At 41.3% G+C, this 19535-nt stretch overlaps 1 protein-coding gene across 1 annotated transcript; it reads right to left on the bottom strand.

The window, feature by feature from the left end:
* Positions 1-1268: 1268 nt before the first annotated feature.
* Positions 1269-19535, bottom strand: LOC132389562 (NPC intracellular cholesterol transporter 2-like). Its single transcript, XM_059962041.1, has 4 exons — positions 19376-19535; positions 10121-10228; positions 5920-6092; positions 1269-1588 (listed from the first exon to the last, which is right to left on the bottom strand). Exons 1-4 carry the CDS (start codon positions 19509-19511, stop codon positions 1502-1504), a joined length of 504 nt encoding a protein of 167 aa, XP_059818024.1. The 5' UTR covers positions 19512-19535; the 3' UTR covers positions 1269-1501.

Genomic DNA, 19535 nt, shown 5'->3' with positions numbered 1-19535 from the left:
TAACCTGCGTTTATGGAGCCACGTTACCTCACAATTCCTGATCTCAATCCCCTGTCAAACCTAATAAAGACCAGCATATCATCTACCTTCTTAACCACCTTTATCAACTTCCGAGGCAACTTCAAGTAAATATGGAATTTGGCAACAAGATCCCTCTGTTCCACCACACTGCAAAGAATCCTGCATTAAACCTGTATTCTGCCAAAGCCCATCACTTCACACATTATGAAAATAAACTGCATCCTGTTTATATTGCATTGTAATATGAAAACCTTTTACACATATAACCATAAAACCACAAACCACATCTCCAACCTTTGTTACCTGCAAACTTATTACCCACCCCTCCACTTCCCAAGTCATTTATGACAAAAAAAGATCCAGAGCAGATCCCTTCAGAACACCAATAGAACCAACTTGCAGGCAGAATACACTCCACCTAATGCCATCCTCTGCCTTCTGTTGTCAAGCTAATTTCAAATCCACACGATACCCATGCTTTAATACAGAAACCTTGCTAAAGACTTTACTAAAATCCATATATACCACATCCAACACTTTACCTTCAATTTCTCCTGACACTTCCTTTGAGAAGCTCTATCCACTTGCCTGCTTCTTGATCCAGTATGGCAGAGGCTCCCCAACCTGGGGTCAATAGACTCCTTAGTTAAAGATCAGGGTCCATGGCATTAAAAAAAAAATCATAGAATAAAAGAAACAGAAAATCTACAGCGCAATATAGTTCCTTCGGCCCACAAAGTTGTGCCAAACATGTCCCTACCTTAGAAATTACTAGGCTTACCTATAAAAAGTTGAGAACCCCTGTAGTATGGCTTATCTTCTAGTTGACCTATGCATATGTCTATGTCTTGTGTAGCTTTCTGTGTTTTTTTTTTATTACGTAGTTCAGTCTAGTTTTTGTACTGTGTCATGTAAACCATGGTCCTGAAAAACATCTCATTTTTACTATGCACTGTACCAGTAGTTATGGTTGAAATGACAATAAAAGTTGACAGGACTTGATATATACTGTGTCAGGAATCTTTCCTAGACACAACAAATTTTGCCGCATCTAAACCTTTTGCACTAAGGTTCCAATCATTATTAAGGACATTGAAGTCACCCATGCTAACAACCCTGTTACTTTTGTACCTTTCCAGAATTTGACTATCTGCTGCTCAGGGTCCTTTTGGCTACTGGAGGGCCTATAGCATATAGATAATAAAATGAAAACTTATGTCTCAGACTAAAATGGATTTAAGCACAAACACAATTGTCTTATTTTATTATTGGTCCATGCAGATTAATTTACAAAATTAATCCATATTAAAGTCAGGCATGTCATAGAAATACTAAAAAAATTACATTATGAAATTACAAATTTGTTCACGTTCTTAAATGAAAATTGTTCTTATTTTGTAGTTTGGCCTAATTTTCCATTGTGCAGTTGATTAAACAATCTTCAAAAAAAAAGGAATCAGCTGTTAGTGGAGCTGATGCTTTAACTGGAAATCTCAATGGGAACCTCCCAACAGAAGATGTCTCTGTCGTTATCGTCCTTCAGCTCCCATTTAACCACCAATTTAACCTGCAGGGATAGAAAAGAAATGCTGTCATATAAGTGTATCACAAAGAACCATCTGCAATAATCAAAACTTTTCAATCTCATGCTTCACTCCATTGGTGACCTCAAATATTCAGAGACAACAGGCACTTAACAGCTAAAACCACACCCAGAAGCACTATTAAATGCACAGGCCATTTTCCAGAAAGTTGTGGAAATAATCACCAGTCTCCAATTGATAATGATATTGGTTTGTTATTGTTACAGGTACTGATCCATACAGATCACGCCATGCATAATTACGTAAAGCAGTACGAAGAAAAAAAAAGTATTGTGTAGCTTGATCTTGACATCCTAAAAATCACAAGATTAAATACTCTAATCAGCAGAACCCCATTTGCCAGAGCAGAATTTAACCTATGGCCTTAAATCTTCTCCCCCCTACCCCCCCACCAGAGATCACTGCAGACCCAGTGAATTTACAAACCACAACTACCCAACTGAGAGGTTACAGTCTACAGTTCCCCCTTATTAATAGGTAAAGATGCTAAATGCAAAAGAAAAACCAGAACAGAGATGAGTGGGGTAGTGAGCAAAAAGCATCAAGACCAAGACCTCCAGCCGTCAACAGCAAAGGGTGTTGTTTTCTTGTCCCCTTTGTGTTTCCCAAAGGGATTGTACATATTGCACATCAGACTTTAGAAAGTTCAGTTACTTTTCACTATTCTTTTATTTGTAGCAAGCAACTTAGGAAATCATTTACTTCTGACTCCCTTCTTCCATAAACACACACTATTAATTGTTAATTTTCTATTCCATGTATTTATGGCACAAAGGAGATCTTTCAGTCCCATATGTATGATCTCACCTTCCAACTCTGGGGCTAAAGCCTAAAGGTCATGGCCCTCCAAACATTCTTTTAAATTATGACGTTTTCTGGCTCCACTAACCTTCAAGGAACCAAGTTACAAATCCCCACCATCCATTCAGAAGAAATTTTATTCACTTGATCCCTGATCTTTCAACTAATTACTTTAAAATCTACACCCATTTCCCCCCCCCCCCCCCCCCCAACTCCTTTGCCACAGGGTTATAATTATTCCATCAAGGCCAATTAATAACAACACTTCAATCTTGTCTCCCTTCAGCTAATCTTTTCCAGCCTATCCGATCTTCCCTCATAGCTAATAGGTTTAGTGGGAAGAAATTCCATATTACGAATAAGCCTGGCTGCTCCTGCAGTTTTATAACACAGACCATAAGACATAGGAGCAGAATAAGGCCATTCAGCCCATTGAGTACACTCCATTTCATCATGGCTGATCCCATAACACCTGCCCTCTCACAATATCCCCAACCAATTAGGAATCTTTCAACTTCCACTTTAAATAGACCCATGGACTTGGCCTCCACCGCAGTCTGTGGCAGAGCATTCCACAGATTCACTACCCTTTGGCTTAAAAATAATCCTCCTTACCTCTGTTCTAAAAGATCACCCCTCGATTTTGAGGTCTGTGCTCTAGTTTTGGATACCCCACCAGAGGAAACATCCTCTCCACATCCACCTTATCTAGTCCTTTCAACATTCAGTAGGTTTCAATGATATCCCTCCCCACCCTGCCATTCTGCAAAGCTGCCAAACACTCACGTTAATCCCTTCATTCCCAGAATCATCCTCGTGAACCTCCTCTGGACTCTATGACAACACATCCTTTGAGATAAGGGACCCAAAACTGTCAACAATACTCCAATTGTGGCCTTATAAAGTTTCACCAATATCTCCTTGTTTTTATATTCTATTCCCCTTGAAAGCAAATACAATGTTGGCATTTATTTCTTTAGTAGACTCAACCTGCTAATTAGCCTTCTGGGAGTTTTGCACGAAGACTCCCAAGTCCCTCTGCACCTCTGATGTTTGAACCTTTTCCCCATTTAGATAATAGTCTGCATTATTGTTCCTTTCACCAAAATGCATTATCACATATTTCCCAACATTTTATTCCATCTGCCACTTTTTAGCCCATTCTTCCAATTTGTCCAAGTCCTGCTGCAATTGCATTGCTTCCTCATCACTACCTACCCCTCCACCCATCTTTGTAGCATCCACAAAGAGTAGAGTAAGACCAAGAGCAAGAAAACCCTTCAACCACAATGTCTATGGTTACCAACATGCAGTAATCCCATTTACTAAGGACCAGGGACATTCATGCTTTGCCAATTCCCCCTTCAGGCTGTGCATTCCAGATTCTAGCCACCCACTGGGTGCCAATAATTTCCCTCTCCCCTCTAAACCTCCTACACTTTGCTCTCAACATTTATATAGCTTTGCTGTTGGGGGGGGGGGGGGGGTGGGGGAGAAAAGAGTTTACCATCTAGCAAATTTATGTTCCTCACATTTATGTACTTCTATCAGGGTCTGCCTAAGGCCCCACTCCTTGGAAAACAAACCGAGCCAATCCAGTCTCTTCTCATTTTGAAACACTCCATCCAAGGCAAATCTTCTTTGCACCCTCTACTGTGTAATCACATCCTTCCCAAGTTTGGTGTCCAGAACAGTACACAATACTTGAGCTATGGACAAACCAATAATTTATCATGTAATTTTAGATAAAAATAAATCAGAACCTCCCTCTTATTGTAATTGTGCTCCAGTAAATGAAGGCAAGTATCCTGAATGCTTCCATCATCATCTTATCTATTTTCCCAACAACTTGAGATTCTTGGGCTTGTACATTAAGTTTGCTCCCAACCCAAGACTTACTTCTATAGAAAGCCTTCTTTCATAGCTATGCCATAGTCTTCCCTAATCTTCCAAACTACATTATCTCAGTGACTAGGATTAAATTACATTCCTTTGTCAGTTTTAAAATTGATATCATCCTGTAACGCATTATCCTCATTGTCATCACCAACACTACCCACTTTCATTTCATTTGTAAACATACCTAAATCCAATGGGCTCTAAACCTCTGAACCAAATTTCCCTGGTGGGATCTTGTCAACCCTGTTGAAGTCCATGTAGACAACAACCTCATCACTACACCTTGTTACAATTTTTAAAAAAGTTCAATCAAACTAGTCACACGGGATCTCCCCCTCCTCCCCAACAAAACCATGCTGACCATTTGACTGATCCATGGCTTTCCAAGTACAACTTAATCTTTCTTGTCCTACAGAATACCATCTGATAACTTTGTTCCTGCTGACATTAAGCTGGGTATTTAAGGACCTGGGAGTTTATTTCCATAGTCTCTTTTGAATAAGAACATCAAATTTACTGTCATTCAGTTATCAAATAATAGTTTGTCTACCTAACCTTTCTCTGCAACTGTAACATTGTAACCTGCATCCTAATTACTTCCTCAATGTGATTATGTATGGCATGGAAAATACATGTTTTTCTCTGTATCTAGGTGCACATGCCCATAATAAATCAATGGCTGATATCTGAATAGAAAAAAGTTCAAAATCATTCAGAGCCCCAGCAATTCTCCTTCCCCACCTCCCATTGAAGTTTTAAAATACATCTCATTATTCTCTAGGAATCTGTCCACAGTTAACCTCTACTAGCCAAGAGTCACAGAAGTGACGCTGCGGAAGTCGCGGTAAGGCAAGGGTTGCCTGGGGCAGTTTTAGTCAAATGAGACCACTGGAGACACCCGTGCTTACTATAGCTGAGATAGACTGAGGCAAGATGAGTGACACCTTTCCTGAAAGATCTTCCTGAGGCATAGCCTTTACACAATGTTGGGGGGAGTTTCTCAGATGAGTATCGGAGGGATGCGAAACATACCCAACAATGGCTCTCTTGTCTTTAACTGCGGTTGTCCACCCAAAGTTTCCACTAACTGTTAAACTTCTATTGTGAGTGGCAATTGATCTTACCAGTAAGAAATTCAAAATATACAATTTACAATAACCAATATCTGGAAATGATAAGCCAATTCCAAATAAAAACAGCAGTTTCCTGTTCAGATTTCAGAACAGTGTGTTCTCTCCTTGTGCACAAGTAAAATAAAAAGAATCTTAAGAGTGCATGTGTTCTGGGGCTAATTATTTCCACTTTGTTTTATTATAGGCAAAGAGTTACTTCGACAACACTCAGCAGACAGCACGTTGGTTGGATTCTGGGCAGGTGATGAATGTATACATTTCATGAGTTCCATCATGACTTGGTAATATTTGTCATTTTTCTATTATTCAGGAGAGGATAGATCCATTGGAAAGATCCCCAAACTGCATGCTTATTCCAAATGACTACATACATAGGGTTGTTCAGCCCACAAGTTATTTAGCCCGACATTCAACAAGCACACAGATAAGGTCATTTCATTATCAATTCTGAGGATACTTACTGAGGGGTATTCCTTTTTGATCTCCAAGGAATTGATGTAGTTGTACCTTTGATCTATCCGAATAGGGCACTGAATTCCAGATTTACAACCATCATCATTAGGGAGATGGAAAGGAAGTGGAATGCCAGACAAGATACCATGAACCGTAGCTTTGCTCGTGTTGGTTGCAGTTACTGGAAGATGAGAAATAAATAGTTCAGTTAGAAAGATATTCAGACTTGGTCACAAAATAGCACAAGAGCCCAATTCACAACTCAATTCTCCCAGATCTCTGAGCATGAGATAAAACAGGAGTGGGCAGAAATGAGGGGTTGGGGAGAAAATGACCATGCCCATCCCTGCGAGTGACCATGACATCAATTCACCTGAATTGTAACATACATTACCAATCTCTACATGAGTAATACAGGAATTTACACCTTGAGGAACTCTTGACATAGAAGTTGTTTATCCTTTTGTATCTACAGCAGGTCTCGGAACAATCCCACCCCCTTACTTTTATTCTCACACGCCCATCAACTCGACTTCAATTTCCACTGCACCCGCTTACACAAGGGCCAACTGACCAAGTTCTGAGGTTTGTTGCATGAATTAAGCTCCTAATTAATGCTCATATGTTGTGACCATCCAACTAAACTTCAAGACTCAGCTAGCAATGTAGCCAGTCCAGGCTACTACTGTAGCTGGCTCAGAACTCCAAACAAGAAAGTAAGGAAAGCAGAGCGGGGTTAATATGTTTTCTTGTTCCAGTCTCTGAATATAATCATTTCAGTGTACAGTTGCAAGAAAAAAAATCAAAACTCTTTGCAGCAACCTTATGAGCATTAATTACTCATAAAATGTAGTCTGATCTTCATCCAAGTCACAATAATAGACAAACACAATCTGCCTAAAGAAATAACACACAGACAGTTGTACTTCTCATATCTTTATTGAAAGATTAAACAATGTGTTTACAGTCTAGGCTGCAATGTGAACCCTTGTACTTAATAACTGGTAGATCCTCCTTTAGCAGCAAAACCCTCTACTGAACATTTCTTGTAGCTGATCAGATTTTCACAATGGCAAGAGGAACTGCAGACGATTCCTTCATACAAAACTGTTCCAGTTCATCAATAGTTCTGGGATACCGTGTATGAACAGCCCTCTTTAGGTCATGCCACACCATGTCAATTGGGTTAAGATCTGGACTGACTTGATCATTCCGAAAAGACAAATTTTCTTCTTTTTAAACCATTGTTGTTAACTTTTGGATCATTATCTTGCTGCATCATACAACTTCTATTAAGCTTCAGGTGACAGACAGCTACCCTGACATTCTCCTGTAAAGTGTCTTCATACAATTTTGAATTCATTGTTCCCTTAGTGATTGCAAGCTGTCCAGGCCCTGAGGCAGCAAAGCAGCCCCAATCCATGATGCTCCTTCCACCATGCTTCACAGTTGGGATGAGGTTTTGGTGCTAATCTGCAGTGCCCTTTTTCCTCCAAACAATGTGGTGTGCATTTCTGTCAAAAAGTTCTGTCTCATCTGTCCACAAAACGTTGCCCCAGAAGCATTGTGAAACACCCAGGTAGTCTTTTGCTAACTTGAGGCAAGCAACAATGTTTTCATTTTGGACAGCAGCGGTTTCCTTCGTGATGTGCTTCCACGAACACCATTTTTGTTCCATACTTTTCCTATAGAGGACACGTGAACAGATACTTCAGCAAGTTTAGAGAGTTTGGCAAGTCTTTTGCTGTTACACTTTTGGTTCTTTTCACTTCCTTCAGCATTGCACATTGTGCTCTTGGTGCGGTCTTTGCAGGATACCCACTCCTAGGGAGAGTGGCAACAGTATGGAGTTTCCTCCATTTGTAAACAATTTCTCTTACTACAGACTGATGAACACTCAGATCTTCAGAAATGCTTTTGTACCTTTTCAACTTCATGCATCTCTACAATTCTTCTTTTAAAGTCCTCTGAAAATTGTTTTAATTGAGGTAGGGTTCTTTCTTGGGAAGAGCAGGCTCTATCAGTAACCTTACTGGGTGTCTTTAAAAAAAAAATGTAGGGCACCTCCATAACCCACACCTTCAATCTCATCTCATTGATTGGAACATCTGACTCCAAATAGCTTTTGTAGAAGGCATTTCCCCATAGGTTCACATACTTTTTTGAACTCAGACTGAGATTGTTTAAGTCGAGTACAGTACCAAAGTTTGTGTGCTTTTAGTTTAGGTAGACTGCATTTGTTTATTATTGGGAGAGATGAAGATCAGACCACAGAGTAATTAATGTAGAAAACCAGTAATTGCAAAGAGCTCAAACTTTTTTGCAACTGTAGTTTCGAAGAAAACTATATAGAAAGTTGCAAATACATAAATATTGGAAACTACAGAACAAGATAAAAATGCATTTCATTTACTTCCAGTACAACCCCACTTCAGAGACCGTATCATATAAAGCTGGACAAAGCTATGGTGAAATGGGTTGGTTAAGACCCAGAGAAAGCAGAGAGCTGCCACTCTAAAAACCAAGACTATGCTTCCTCTCTTATAGCCACTTCCCACTTAAGTAAGACAGCCACAACCACCAGCAGGAATTACAAAAAAGAGCTTTTACAAAGTCCAAGTCTCTCTTTAATACCAATGCTTTGTAAATGGTTAGGTTCCTTGAGGTTGTCATAGCTGGGTGTGGTTGTGGGGAATAAGCTCTCACTATATTGAATGCTCCCAATGGCTTGTGCCTCAAATAGCTTCCGACAACCAAGTCCAGCTCCTGACCTTCACATGTGGCTAGTTACCAAGCCCAGTGGAACCACTGATGCGTAAGCTGGAGCCCTAGAAACAGTCATGTCAGGCAGATGGGAATCATCAATCACGGTTGGTAGCTCATCTAACAGGAAAACTCTGATCTTAAACCTCTATTTCCTTGCGGCTATATAACTCATGGGGTAGGCTTCAGGAGTAAAAACTGAAGAAAAACATGGAGCTTGGGTCCCTAATTCAGTCCCATGTGGAGCTCAACAATGATTGGCAACTCCTGTGACGCTGCTGGTGTTAAACAACATTGGTCTCTGCCGTTCCTTTGGATTCGTCAGCTACGTGGGGGAGGGGGTGGGGAAGAGAGCCTGGTAGCTGGGCAACAGCTTGTCCTCCATATGGCACTACACTACCCTGACCTGTTTGTGTACAGGCGTGCATATTACAGACAGCAGGCATGCAACATCCATGGTCAACCTCGACCAACGAACTGCCTCAGACAGATAAATGGTCATTTTCTGCATTTTCCCTTCACCTTATTCATTTCCTGCGATTTCTGCAATTGTGTCTAATGCATCCAATCCAATTATACTTGCTTCTTTTTTAAGATTAGCTTTATTTGTCACAGGTACATCAAGGCACAGAGTGAACTACACTGCTTTGGTTCAAATCAAATCAGCAGACTGTGCTGAAGCAGTGCCTACTGCACAAAATCAAAGTTGCAGAAACTTGTAAAATTAGTCAATTCCATCTTGGGTGCTAGCCTCTGAGGTATCCAAGACATCTTGAAGGAGCGGTGCCTTAAGAAGGCGGCATCCATCAAGGACCCCCACCCAGGTATTGCCCCATTCTCATTGCTACCATCAGGTAGGAGGTACAGAAGCCTGAAGGCACACACTCAGTGATTCAGGAACAGCTTCTTCCCCTCTACCAAACAATTCTTAAATGGGCATCAAGCCCATGAACACCCTATCAGTATTTGTTTTACCTTACTTATTTTAACTTAACTATTTAATAGACAGATTTATACCTACTGTAATTCAGTTTCTCTACATTCATAATGTATTTTGTTGCACTGCTTGCTGTAAAGTTAACAATTTTATGACATACCTTTGATATTAAAACAGATGTGGATTTATTTTACTACTTGTTTTAAAATAATGAATAAAGTTTAGATCTTTATCCAATTTATCAGTTACAAAGGTTTGTTTAGCCATGCAAGTTATCAACTGCATTCTAGCTTCTGCCCCTTGTTTCCAGTCCTGAAGAATCCCAACCCAGAACATTTATTCTACTCCACAGATGCTGTCCAACTTGCTGAGTTCATCTAGCATTTTGTGTTACTCAGGGTGAAAACAGCTCACTTGTATTGGAGAAGTTCTTTCTAAACAGAAATGGGCCCCACAGAACAGAGCATGACTTTCATATACAGGTGGCTGAGCAGAGCAACCTCACTTACAGCTAACGAAGGTGACGTTCACACCATACGTTTTTCCTTTGTACAGTTGACATGGCATGGAAGGACAGGGAGTGATATCCACCATGGTAAGATTCCCTGACTTTGAACCTGAAACAACAAGAGTTAATGTCAGTTATTGCAGAGATGTCCCAGATAAATAATGAGAGATCGAAGCAGAACACCAACAGGGATTCTGCACATACAGCAACAGGCCATGTCCAGAATGAGCTTTAGCCCTCAGATATTTCCCACCCAAACCACTGGCTTTCAAACAGTGAACAGCAACCTCCCCTCACTTGAGTGGTGTTGCACAAGCAGTTTTGAAGCATGTGATAGCAGCAATGAAGGGCCAACAGCTCTGGTTTCCATACCATAAAGCTCAGTTAGGAAATGAAACCAACAGCAAATACAGCTGATGTTCAGTGAAGGGGAAATGGTGAACAGGCTGTTTTGAAGAGCACACTGCGAGGGATCATATGTAGATTAGACATAGCAAGAAAGGGAACCTTCAAGAATCTGACATGTTAACAAAAAACTACATTTCAGGATGAACTACCAAAAAGTCTTTGCCAAGTTTCAAAGACAAATTTGCTCGTTGGACAGTTTTTTTCAACTCGGGGGGAGGAAGACTCATTAAGTTATATGTAGAGTATTTTAAATGTAACAAATGTTTACATATTGTGATGCAGCAACTCCTTTTCAACAATTAGCCAGCACTCCCCAGTGAGACAGGGCTGTATTCTGAATGACTATCCTGTACGATGGGTGTCTTTACTCTCTCACACACAGGCAGTGGGTTCCAGCACAATCTAACACACCACAACCATCACCAACAAGCATCTACACCCCCTAACAACCACTGCAAGGATCTGCCAACCATAAAACATGTGTGGTGGGGCCAAATATCAAGAACTGTAGAATGTCCAGGCTCCCACATTTCCTCAGTCTAAAATCAGTCATGATCTTGGACACATCTTCTACTGCTCACACAAACACCCTACAGCATTGAGAACAGCCTCCACAGCTCCTGCAGTCTATCACAGAACAAAGACCACCAAACATTAAAGTACATTAAGGCCCACCAGCCCAAGATGTTGCACTGAACTTTTAATCTAAGCTACGATAAATCCAGGCTTTTATCCCATATAGGCATGACGTTGAAAGAATAATGGAGTCTCTAACGAATCTGCCTCTGGCACAATCTCCGGCAGCACATTTCAACCCATAAACCACTATGTGAAAAACCGACATCTGAAACCCCATCTTACTTTCCTTCAAATGTCTTAAAATTATACCCTCTATTAGCCACTTCAGCCCTAGGGGAGATGTGCCTGGCTGTCCACCATCTCTGCCTCTCATCTTATCCATCTGTAGCCCTCTCACTGGGCTCATATGAAAACTTGGCTTGCCAGCTACCTCTGCTGACAGCCACATGACCCAGCAGTGAGGCCACCATTCATAAATGATACATGTCCGGGGTCAGTATGATTTGGGCTTCAACCTAACAGGAAAGCTGTGATGTTCCGATTAAAGAAACCTCGATTGAGTGAATGCTGTGTAAATACTACCCATACACAATTATCAGTTAGCAAGAAATAGCAGATCATATACAGTACCACAAAAATATATTTACTAATTGCCGCTTTATCAAACCATCTAGAAGGTGGTACAATACAGGAGCCTCAGAACTCACACAACCAAATTCAGGAACAGTTATTACTCCCTCAACCATCAGGCTCTTGATCCAGTGGGATAGCTTCATTTGCCCCATCACTGAACTATTGCTACAACCCATGGACTCAATTTCACAGACTCCAACTCAAGTCCAATATTTTTTGTTGTCATTTCTTTCTTTTTGTATTTGTACAATTGGTTGGTTTTTGCACACTGCTTGAATGCCCAAATTTGTGCAGTCTTTCACTGATTCTTTTATGGTTATTATTCTATTATGGATTGAGTATACCTGCAAGAAAATGATTCTCAAGGTTGTAGATTGTGACAAATATGTACTTTGATAAATTTAATTTCTTACTTATCTTCCACCTTCACTCTAAAGAGAAAAAGCACTAGCTCACTCAACCTTCCCTCAAAGAACATGTTCTAACCCAGAGAGCATCCTGGTAAATCTCCTCTGGACCCACTATAGAGCATTCATATCCTTCCTGTAATGAGGCGACCAGTTAACTAACCAGACTTTTAAAAAGAGTTGCACCATTATCTTGCGGATCTAGAACTCAAACTCTCTCTACCCTTTAGGTAGGAATCCCTTTCCTCTGGAGACCACACACCAAGACCACCACGTCACTGCAGTTCAGGCAGAAGATTACCCTTACTGAATTCAAATCCCTACAAATATCTGAGACATGGAATAATTTTCATTTTTTGTCCAAAGCAAACTATTTTTTAAAAACATAACACAAGAGACATCTGATGCGGCTTTGCATTAGGGCACCTTGTGATACAGGCCATTTCTTAGGAACACAGAACCCTCTTGCAGCATAGTGTTGCTTTGGTGCCAACATGTAATCCCCGAAGAAAACAAGGATAAACACACACAGTGACCAAAATAAAATCCTCTGACACTTTCAAAAGCAACTGCAGTACAGGCAGGGACAGGTCAGCTCACCCTGCACAGCACTGGCAAGAGCAGGGGGCTTAAACCAATCTACAGTCCCTAAGACTTCTGCATAGTACTGAATATACAGTCATTGTTCTTTTTGACTGAACATTTCTCTGTAGAAGATGGAAAAGATTCAGATTCAATCACATGTACATCAAAACACAGTGAAGTATGTTGCTGGTGTTAACAACCAACACTGGGGGTTGTCTGTGCTGGGGGCAGCCCCAGTTGCCAAGTGTTGTCACGTATTCTGGGGCCAACATAGCGTATTGAGCAGAACACAAGCAACAAAATAGCAGCAGCAGCAAAGCAAGCCTCTTCTTCCCTCCCATCCACACAGTCTTTCAACTCCAACGACACCTGGGAGCAAAATTAAAGAGCAAAGAAAAAGCTATTATAAGTTTTGCTTCTGTGCCTGCCTGTTCCTTCTCCCTTTGGTAGTTAAACATTTGCTAATATACTAGAAAGCAAACCACCACTGACATGTGGGTTCTGCATGTCATAGCTTGAACAAACACCAGAGGCCGATACTAGAAAATGCATAGGGGTGTGCCAAAACACTACGTTTTAAATAATGACTGAAATACAGGTCACCACAGTTATGCAAGTTCATAGCCATCTGCATACCCAAAGATTCCATTGACGCAGGAGATAAAAGTACTGCAATAAAGCAACAAGTCCAAAGCCCTAAAAAATACTGGCTTCTCTTCACTATGTCCACACCACATCTACTGAAAAGGGCGATGGCTGCAATTGGCACTTGCTAAACTGCCGCCAGGGAGGAAAACCGCAAGGAACTGGGCATCTTGCCACTAGCAGGCTCACAGAGTAACAAGCCACCTGAATGAGGAAATACACTGGCACTCCATACATAACCAAACTCTGAGATTGCTTTCCTCATGTGTTAAAGGAGGGAACATTAAGTGGCAGACAGAGCAATAAAAATTCAGGTCCTGGGACATTCACCATGACAACTCCCACCCACACACCTTGTTCTGGCTTCTTCCCCCTTCCTTTCCAGTCTTGATGAAGCAACTCAGCCTGAAACATTAACTGTCTATTCCTCTTGACAGCAAAAAGTAGTAAGTTGAAAAGTAAAAGTGGCAGACAGGCAAATCCAGGGCAAAATGCAAAAAGAGCCACTTTTCAACATAATTGTTGAAGGGCTAAGAGTGTTGTAAAAACAAGCCTGAATGTGTGTCAATGCGAGGAGCATTCATAACAAGGTGGATGAACTGAATGTGCAGATAGTTATTAAAATGAATATGATATAGTTGGGATCACAGAGACAGATACTTAAAGGGTTGACGGTGGATATGCAAAGATCGCATGGATGAACTACAACAATTGTTCATCCCATTTTGGCAAAAGAATAAACCAGGGAAGGTAGTGCACCCGTGGCTGACAAGGGAAATTAGGGATAGTATCAAGTCCAAAGTAACATATAAATTAGCAAAAAAAAGCGGCACACCCGAGGACTGGGAGAAATTCAGAGATCAGCTGAGGAGGACAAAGGGCTTAATTAGGAAAGGGAAAAAAGATTATGAGAGAAAGCTGGGAGGGAACATAAAAACTGACTGTAAAAGCTTTTATAGATACGTGAAAAGAAAAAGATTGGTCAGGACAAATGTAGGTCCTTTACAGTCAGAAACAGGTGACTTGATCATAGGGAACAAAGACATGGCAGACCAATTGAATAACTACTTTGGTTCTGTCTTCACTAAGGAGGACATAAATAATCTTCCAGAAATAGTAAGGGACTGAGGGTCTAGTGAGATGGAGGAACTGAGGGAAATACATGTTAGTAGGGAAGTGGTGTTAGGTAAATTGAAGGGATTAAAGGCAGATAAGTCCCCAGGGCCAGATGGTCTGCATCCCAGAGCACTTAGGGAAGTAGCCCAAGAAATAGTGAATGCATTAGTGATAATTTTTCAAAACTCCTTAGATTCTGGATTAGTTCCTGAGGATTGGAGGGTGGCTAATGTAACCCCACTTTATAAAAAAGGAGGGAGAGAGAAACCCGGGAATTATAGACCGGTTAGTCTGACATCAGTGATGGGGAAAATGCTAGAGTCGGTTATCAAAGATGTGATAACAGCACATTTGGAAAGAGGTGAAATCATCGAAGTCAGCATGGATTTGTGAAAGGAAAATCATGTCTGACGAATCTTATCGAATTTTTTGAAGATGTAACTGGTAGAGTGGATAGGGGAGAGCCAATGGATGTGGTATATTTAGATTTTCAAAAGGCTTTTGACAAGGTACCACACAGGAGATTAGTGTGCAAACTTAAAGCACATGGTATTGGGGGTATGGTATCGATGTGGATAGAGAATTGGTTGGCAGACAGGAAGCAAGGAGTGGAAGTAAACGGGACCTTTTCAGAACGGCAGGCAGTGACGAATGGGGTACCGCAAGGCTCAGTGCTGGGACCCCAGTTTACAATATATATTAATGATTTAGACGAGGGAATTAAATGCAGCATCTCCAAGTTTGTGGATGGCACGAAGCTGGGCGGCAGTGTTAGCTGTGAGGAGGATGCTAAGAGGATGCAGGGTGACTTGGATAGGTTAGGTAAGTGGGCAAATTCATGGCAGATGCAATTTAATACAGATAAATGTGAGGTTATCCACTTTGGTTGCAAGAACAGGAAAACAGATTATTATCTGAATGGTGGCCAATTAGGAAAAGAGGAGGTGTAACAAGACCTGGGTGTCATTGTACACCAGTCATTGAAGGTGGGCATGCAGGTACAGCAGGCGGTGAAAAAGGCAAATGGTACGTTGGCATTCATAGCAAAAGGATTTGAGTACAGCAGGAAGGAGGTTCTACTGCAGTTGTACAAGGCCTTGGTGAGACCGCACCTAGAATATTGTGTGCAGTTTTGGTCCCCTAACCTGAGGAAAGACATTCTTGCCATAGAGAGTGTACAGAGAACGTTCACCAGATTGATTCCTGGGATGGCAGGACTTTCATATGAAGAAAGACTGGATTGACTAGGCTTATACTCACTGGAATTTAGAAGATTGAGGGGGGATCTTATTGAAACATATAAAATTCTAAGGGGATTGGACAGGCTAGATGCAGGAAGATTGTTTCCGATGTTGGGGAAGTCCAGAACGAGGGGTCACAGTTTAAGGATAAAGGGGAAGCCTTTTAGGACCGAGATGAGGAAAAGCTTCTTCACACAGAGAGTGGTGAATCTGTGGAATTCTTTGCCACAGGAAACAGTTGAGGCCGGTTCATTGGGTATATTTAAGAGGAAGTTAGATATGGCCCTTGTGGCTAAAGGGATCAGGGGGTATGGAGAATAAGCAGGTACAGGGTTCTTGAGTTGAATGATCAGCCATGATCATACTGAATGGCGGTGCAGGCTCGAAGGGCCGAATGGCCTACTCCTGCACCTATTTTCTATGTTTCTATGACAGGTGCTAGCTGACCTGTCGAGTTCATCCACTCCAGCATTTTACTCTGGATTTCCGGCATCTGCAGAATCTGCACTTATGATTTACTTTAATAAATAGTAGAGTGCTATATTCTCTCAGCATTGTTCTTTATTTCGGGCATTTGACAACAACATCTCATCTAAAACCTAAATAAAATTAATCAAAAGCAAAAGTATCCAGATGCAAGGCAGTCTCTGCGGAGAGAAAACAAGATTAATTGTACCAAATGAGGATCTATCATTAGAACATTCTAATCTCACACGAATTGAAAAGGTGGATTTATCTGAAATTGTTGAATCATAATGGTGGGGAAGTGCCAAAACAAACTGTTTTTTTTTTAAACTCGTATTGTTCTTCGTTAGAACAAGAAGTCAAAGACTTCTGTTAGGCTGGACAACCCTGAAGGTTAACTTGCAGGTTGAGTCGGTGGTGAAGAAGGCAAATGCCATGTTAGCATTCATTTCAAGAAGTCTAGAATACAAGAGCAAGGATGTGATATTGAGGCTTTATAAGTTACTGGTGAGGCCTCACGTTGAGGATTGAGAATAGCTTTGGGTCCCTCATCTCAGAAAAGATATGCTGGCATTGGAGAGGGTCCTGAGGAAGCTCACAAGGATGATTCCAGAAATGAAAGGGTTATCATATGAGGAACGGTTGATGGCTCTGGGTCTATACTCGCTGATATTCAGGATGGGAGGGATCTCATTGAAACCTTTTGAATGTTGAAAGGCCTTGACAGAGTAGATATGGAAAGGATGTTTCCCATGGTGAGATAGTCTAGGACAAAAGGGCACAGCCTCAGGATAGAAGGGGACCCTTTCAAAACAGAGATGCAGAGTAATTTCTTTAAGCCAAAGGATGGTGAATTTGTGGAATTGGTTGCCACAAGCAGTTGGCCAGGTCATTGGGTGTACTTAAGGCAGAGATTTATAGGTTCTTGATTGGACATGGCATCAAAGGTTACAGGGAGAAGGCTGGTAACTGTGGATCAGGAGAAGAAAAAGAAGGATCAGGTAGGATTGAAATGACGGAGCAGACTTGATAGCCTAATTCTGTTCCTGTGTCTTATGGCCAGAACAGGAGAGGAATACAGCTCATTGACTGGACTTTGCACCTTTTTGCTGTGAAGTTCCCAAGTGCTCCCAGACGATGTACTGGCAGGTTAACTGAAAATTGCCCTGTGTAGGTGGGCGGCAGGAGGAGGGGAAGTAGATGGGCATCGAGAAAGATTTCTTTACAAGCAAATATGTGGGGAATAGGAGTTATCAGATTGGTCTCAGAGACAGCATGGTGTTGAGCCGAGTGGCCTTCATTGGAAGCTCATGGCAAACCAGACAGAGGGATTTCTATACACTCAGACCCCACTCAAAGCTGAGGACGCGTTCCCCAGGGGTGGAGCGATATGCAAATCAGCACTATGCATGGTCATTATAACATTACATAAATAAACGTATGCCTGATCAAAAGAATCAAAGTGACATATATATAATATATATTTTATGTATACACAGTAATTCATGGAGCAAATAAGCTAACAACTTGTACAGCAGTAGTGCAGCACCAGAGGAAGAAAGAACGTGGTGATTACATCTTACAGGAGGGAGCAGGCTGTGGGTCCTCAAACCCTGGCTTCTTCTTCAAGCAGAAAGTAAACAATTATGTGATTGGCCATGAGTGGCTCAGAGTGCATGTGAAGAGCTCTCATTGGCTGATTGAAGGTTTACTGTAATGTTGACCGCTCTAGAGAAGTTTTAAGTGTTGTTTTGTTCTATTAGTTTTTACAATGCAACACAACAAAAAAAAAACAATTAAAAAGGTTTATACAGGGCAAAGCAAACATATCAATGTACAATTCATATTAAGCAAAGCACTGACAGTAGAATTGAATAAAGTTAGTTACCCACCCTCTCACTACCCAATTCCAAGCCAACCTAACGATATATAAAAGTTAATCAGAACTATATTACCACAGAGCCATATTTATAAAAAGGTACATTGCCTACTACTTAATCTATAATATGTTTACACATAAAAAATCCATAAATCTTAACTGTAAGCTGGAAGTAAGGGATTTAAATGCAAAAGAAAAAAAGGAGGGATGCAGCCTTAATCTAAATGGGAATTATGAAAACATTCAAGAAAAGGTTCCCACACCTTTTGGAATTTTATATTTGAATTAAGAAGTGAATAATGAATCCTGTAGTTTAGAACAAACTTTTGTCATTTAAATTTCAAAGAAGAATTGAATAACCACACTGTAACGAATCAGCACTGTGTGAGGTAGCATTATACTAGGTCTGAGTGTACAGAGATCACTTAACATGTGTTCTGCTTACCCAACGTACAGCAGACCGCAGCCCCAACATCACATGCTATGCCCCAAACTGCTGGAACAAGTGTAGGTGGAAAAGGAAGTGACTGTGGACGTGCAGAAAATGGAACAATGTCTTAAAACTGCCAGTTGTAGAGGAAACAATCACTAGTTAAACACTGAAGGCATCACATCACTAATATCACTTCTGTTCTTGGACCTCTGCCCGAAACAGTTTCGCCACCCTCACTCCCCACAGATACTTCTCCATTTGCGGAGTTCCTCCCACATACTGTACACTCCAGATTCCAGCATTTTTGCTGTCTCCTATCTCCATCCCATAAGTACTGAAAAGACGAAGAATGAACTAGAATCTGTATAAATGCGACTCAGTGCCAATTAATTGTTTTGAATAAGTGTTATCAACAGTAACTTCATAAAGAAACATTTGTCTAGAACCCACTTAGTTTGCATCACATGAAAGTGAGTCACATACACCATCACCCCACCGATCCACCACAGGAAAGTTAGCATTCTTCTCGTCCTTTAGCCACGCTAAAGGTAGTGGCAATAACTACAGTGAACACTGGACATTTCAATCCTATTAGAGACTGGCCGAATCAGCCAGCACACTCTCGCACCGTATTCAGCGGGTGGCCCCGCACTTACCCTTCCTGGAAATTAAAGAGGGAGAGGCGCAGAGTCCTCAGGAAGCATGTTAATTTCACCGGTAAATAAAACACAAGGTAGACTTTTCAAGAAAACCGGAAAGGAGTGAAACTCTCTAAGTTTGGTGGGAGCACGGGAAACAAATCACCGTAGTCAAAAGTTTTCACCAGGGCGCTAAGTTGAAGCCCTCCCTGCGTCCCACCACTCACCGCAGTCGAAAAACTTCACCGGCTGAGCAGCCGACAGGGCCCATACGCCCAGGAAGACGAGCAAACCGGCCAACACGCGCATCATGTCTTTCCACTGTCCGGCCAGGAGACAGCGGATCCAGCTCCGAGGCCTCATGTGACTCCGCTGCCCACGGGACGG

The sequence above is a fragment of the Hypanus sabinus genome, chromosome 2 (genome assembly GCF_030144855.1).
Source record: "Hypanus sabinus isolate sHypSab1 chromosome 2, sHypSab1.hap1, whole genome shotgun sequence".
Lineage (NCBI taxonomy): Eukaryota > Metazoa > Chordata > Chondrichthyes > Myliobatiformes > Dasyatidae > Hypanus > Hypanus sabinus.
The sequence above is the reverse complement of the archived record's forward strand: the minus strand, read 5'-3'. Positions and strand labels throughout refer to the sequence as shown.

Bases quoted from the DNA above. Each gene is read 5' to 3' on its own strand.
- LOC132389562 (XM_059962041.1), bottom strand. From the start codon at position 19,511: ATGAGGCCTCGGAGCTGGATCCGCTGTCTCCTGGCCGGACAGTGGAAA. The intron at 10,229-19,375 runs GTGAGTGGTGGG...TTGTTGTTTCAG, and splicing joins GGTGAAGTTTTTCGACTGCG to GTTCAAAGTCAGGGAATCTT. The intron at 6,093-10,120 runs GTAAGTGAGGTT...CTCATCTTCCAG, and splicing joins GAACGTCACCTTCGTTAGCT to TAACTGCAACCAACACGAGC.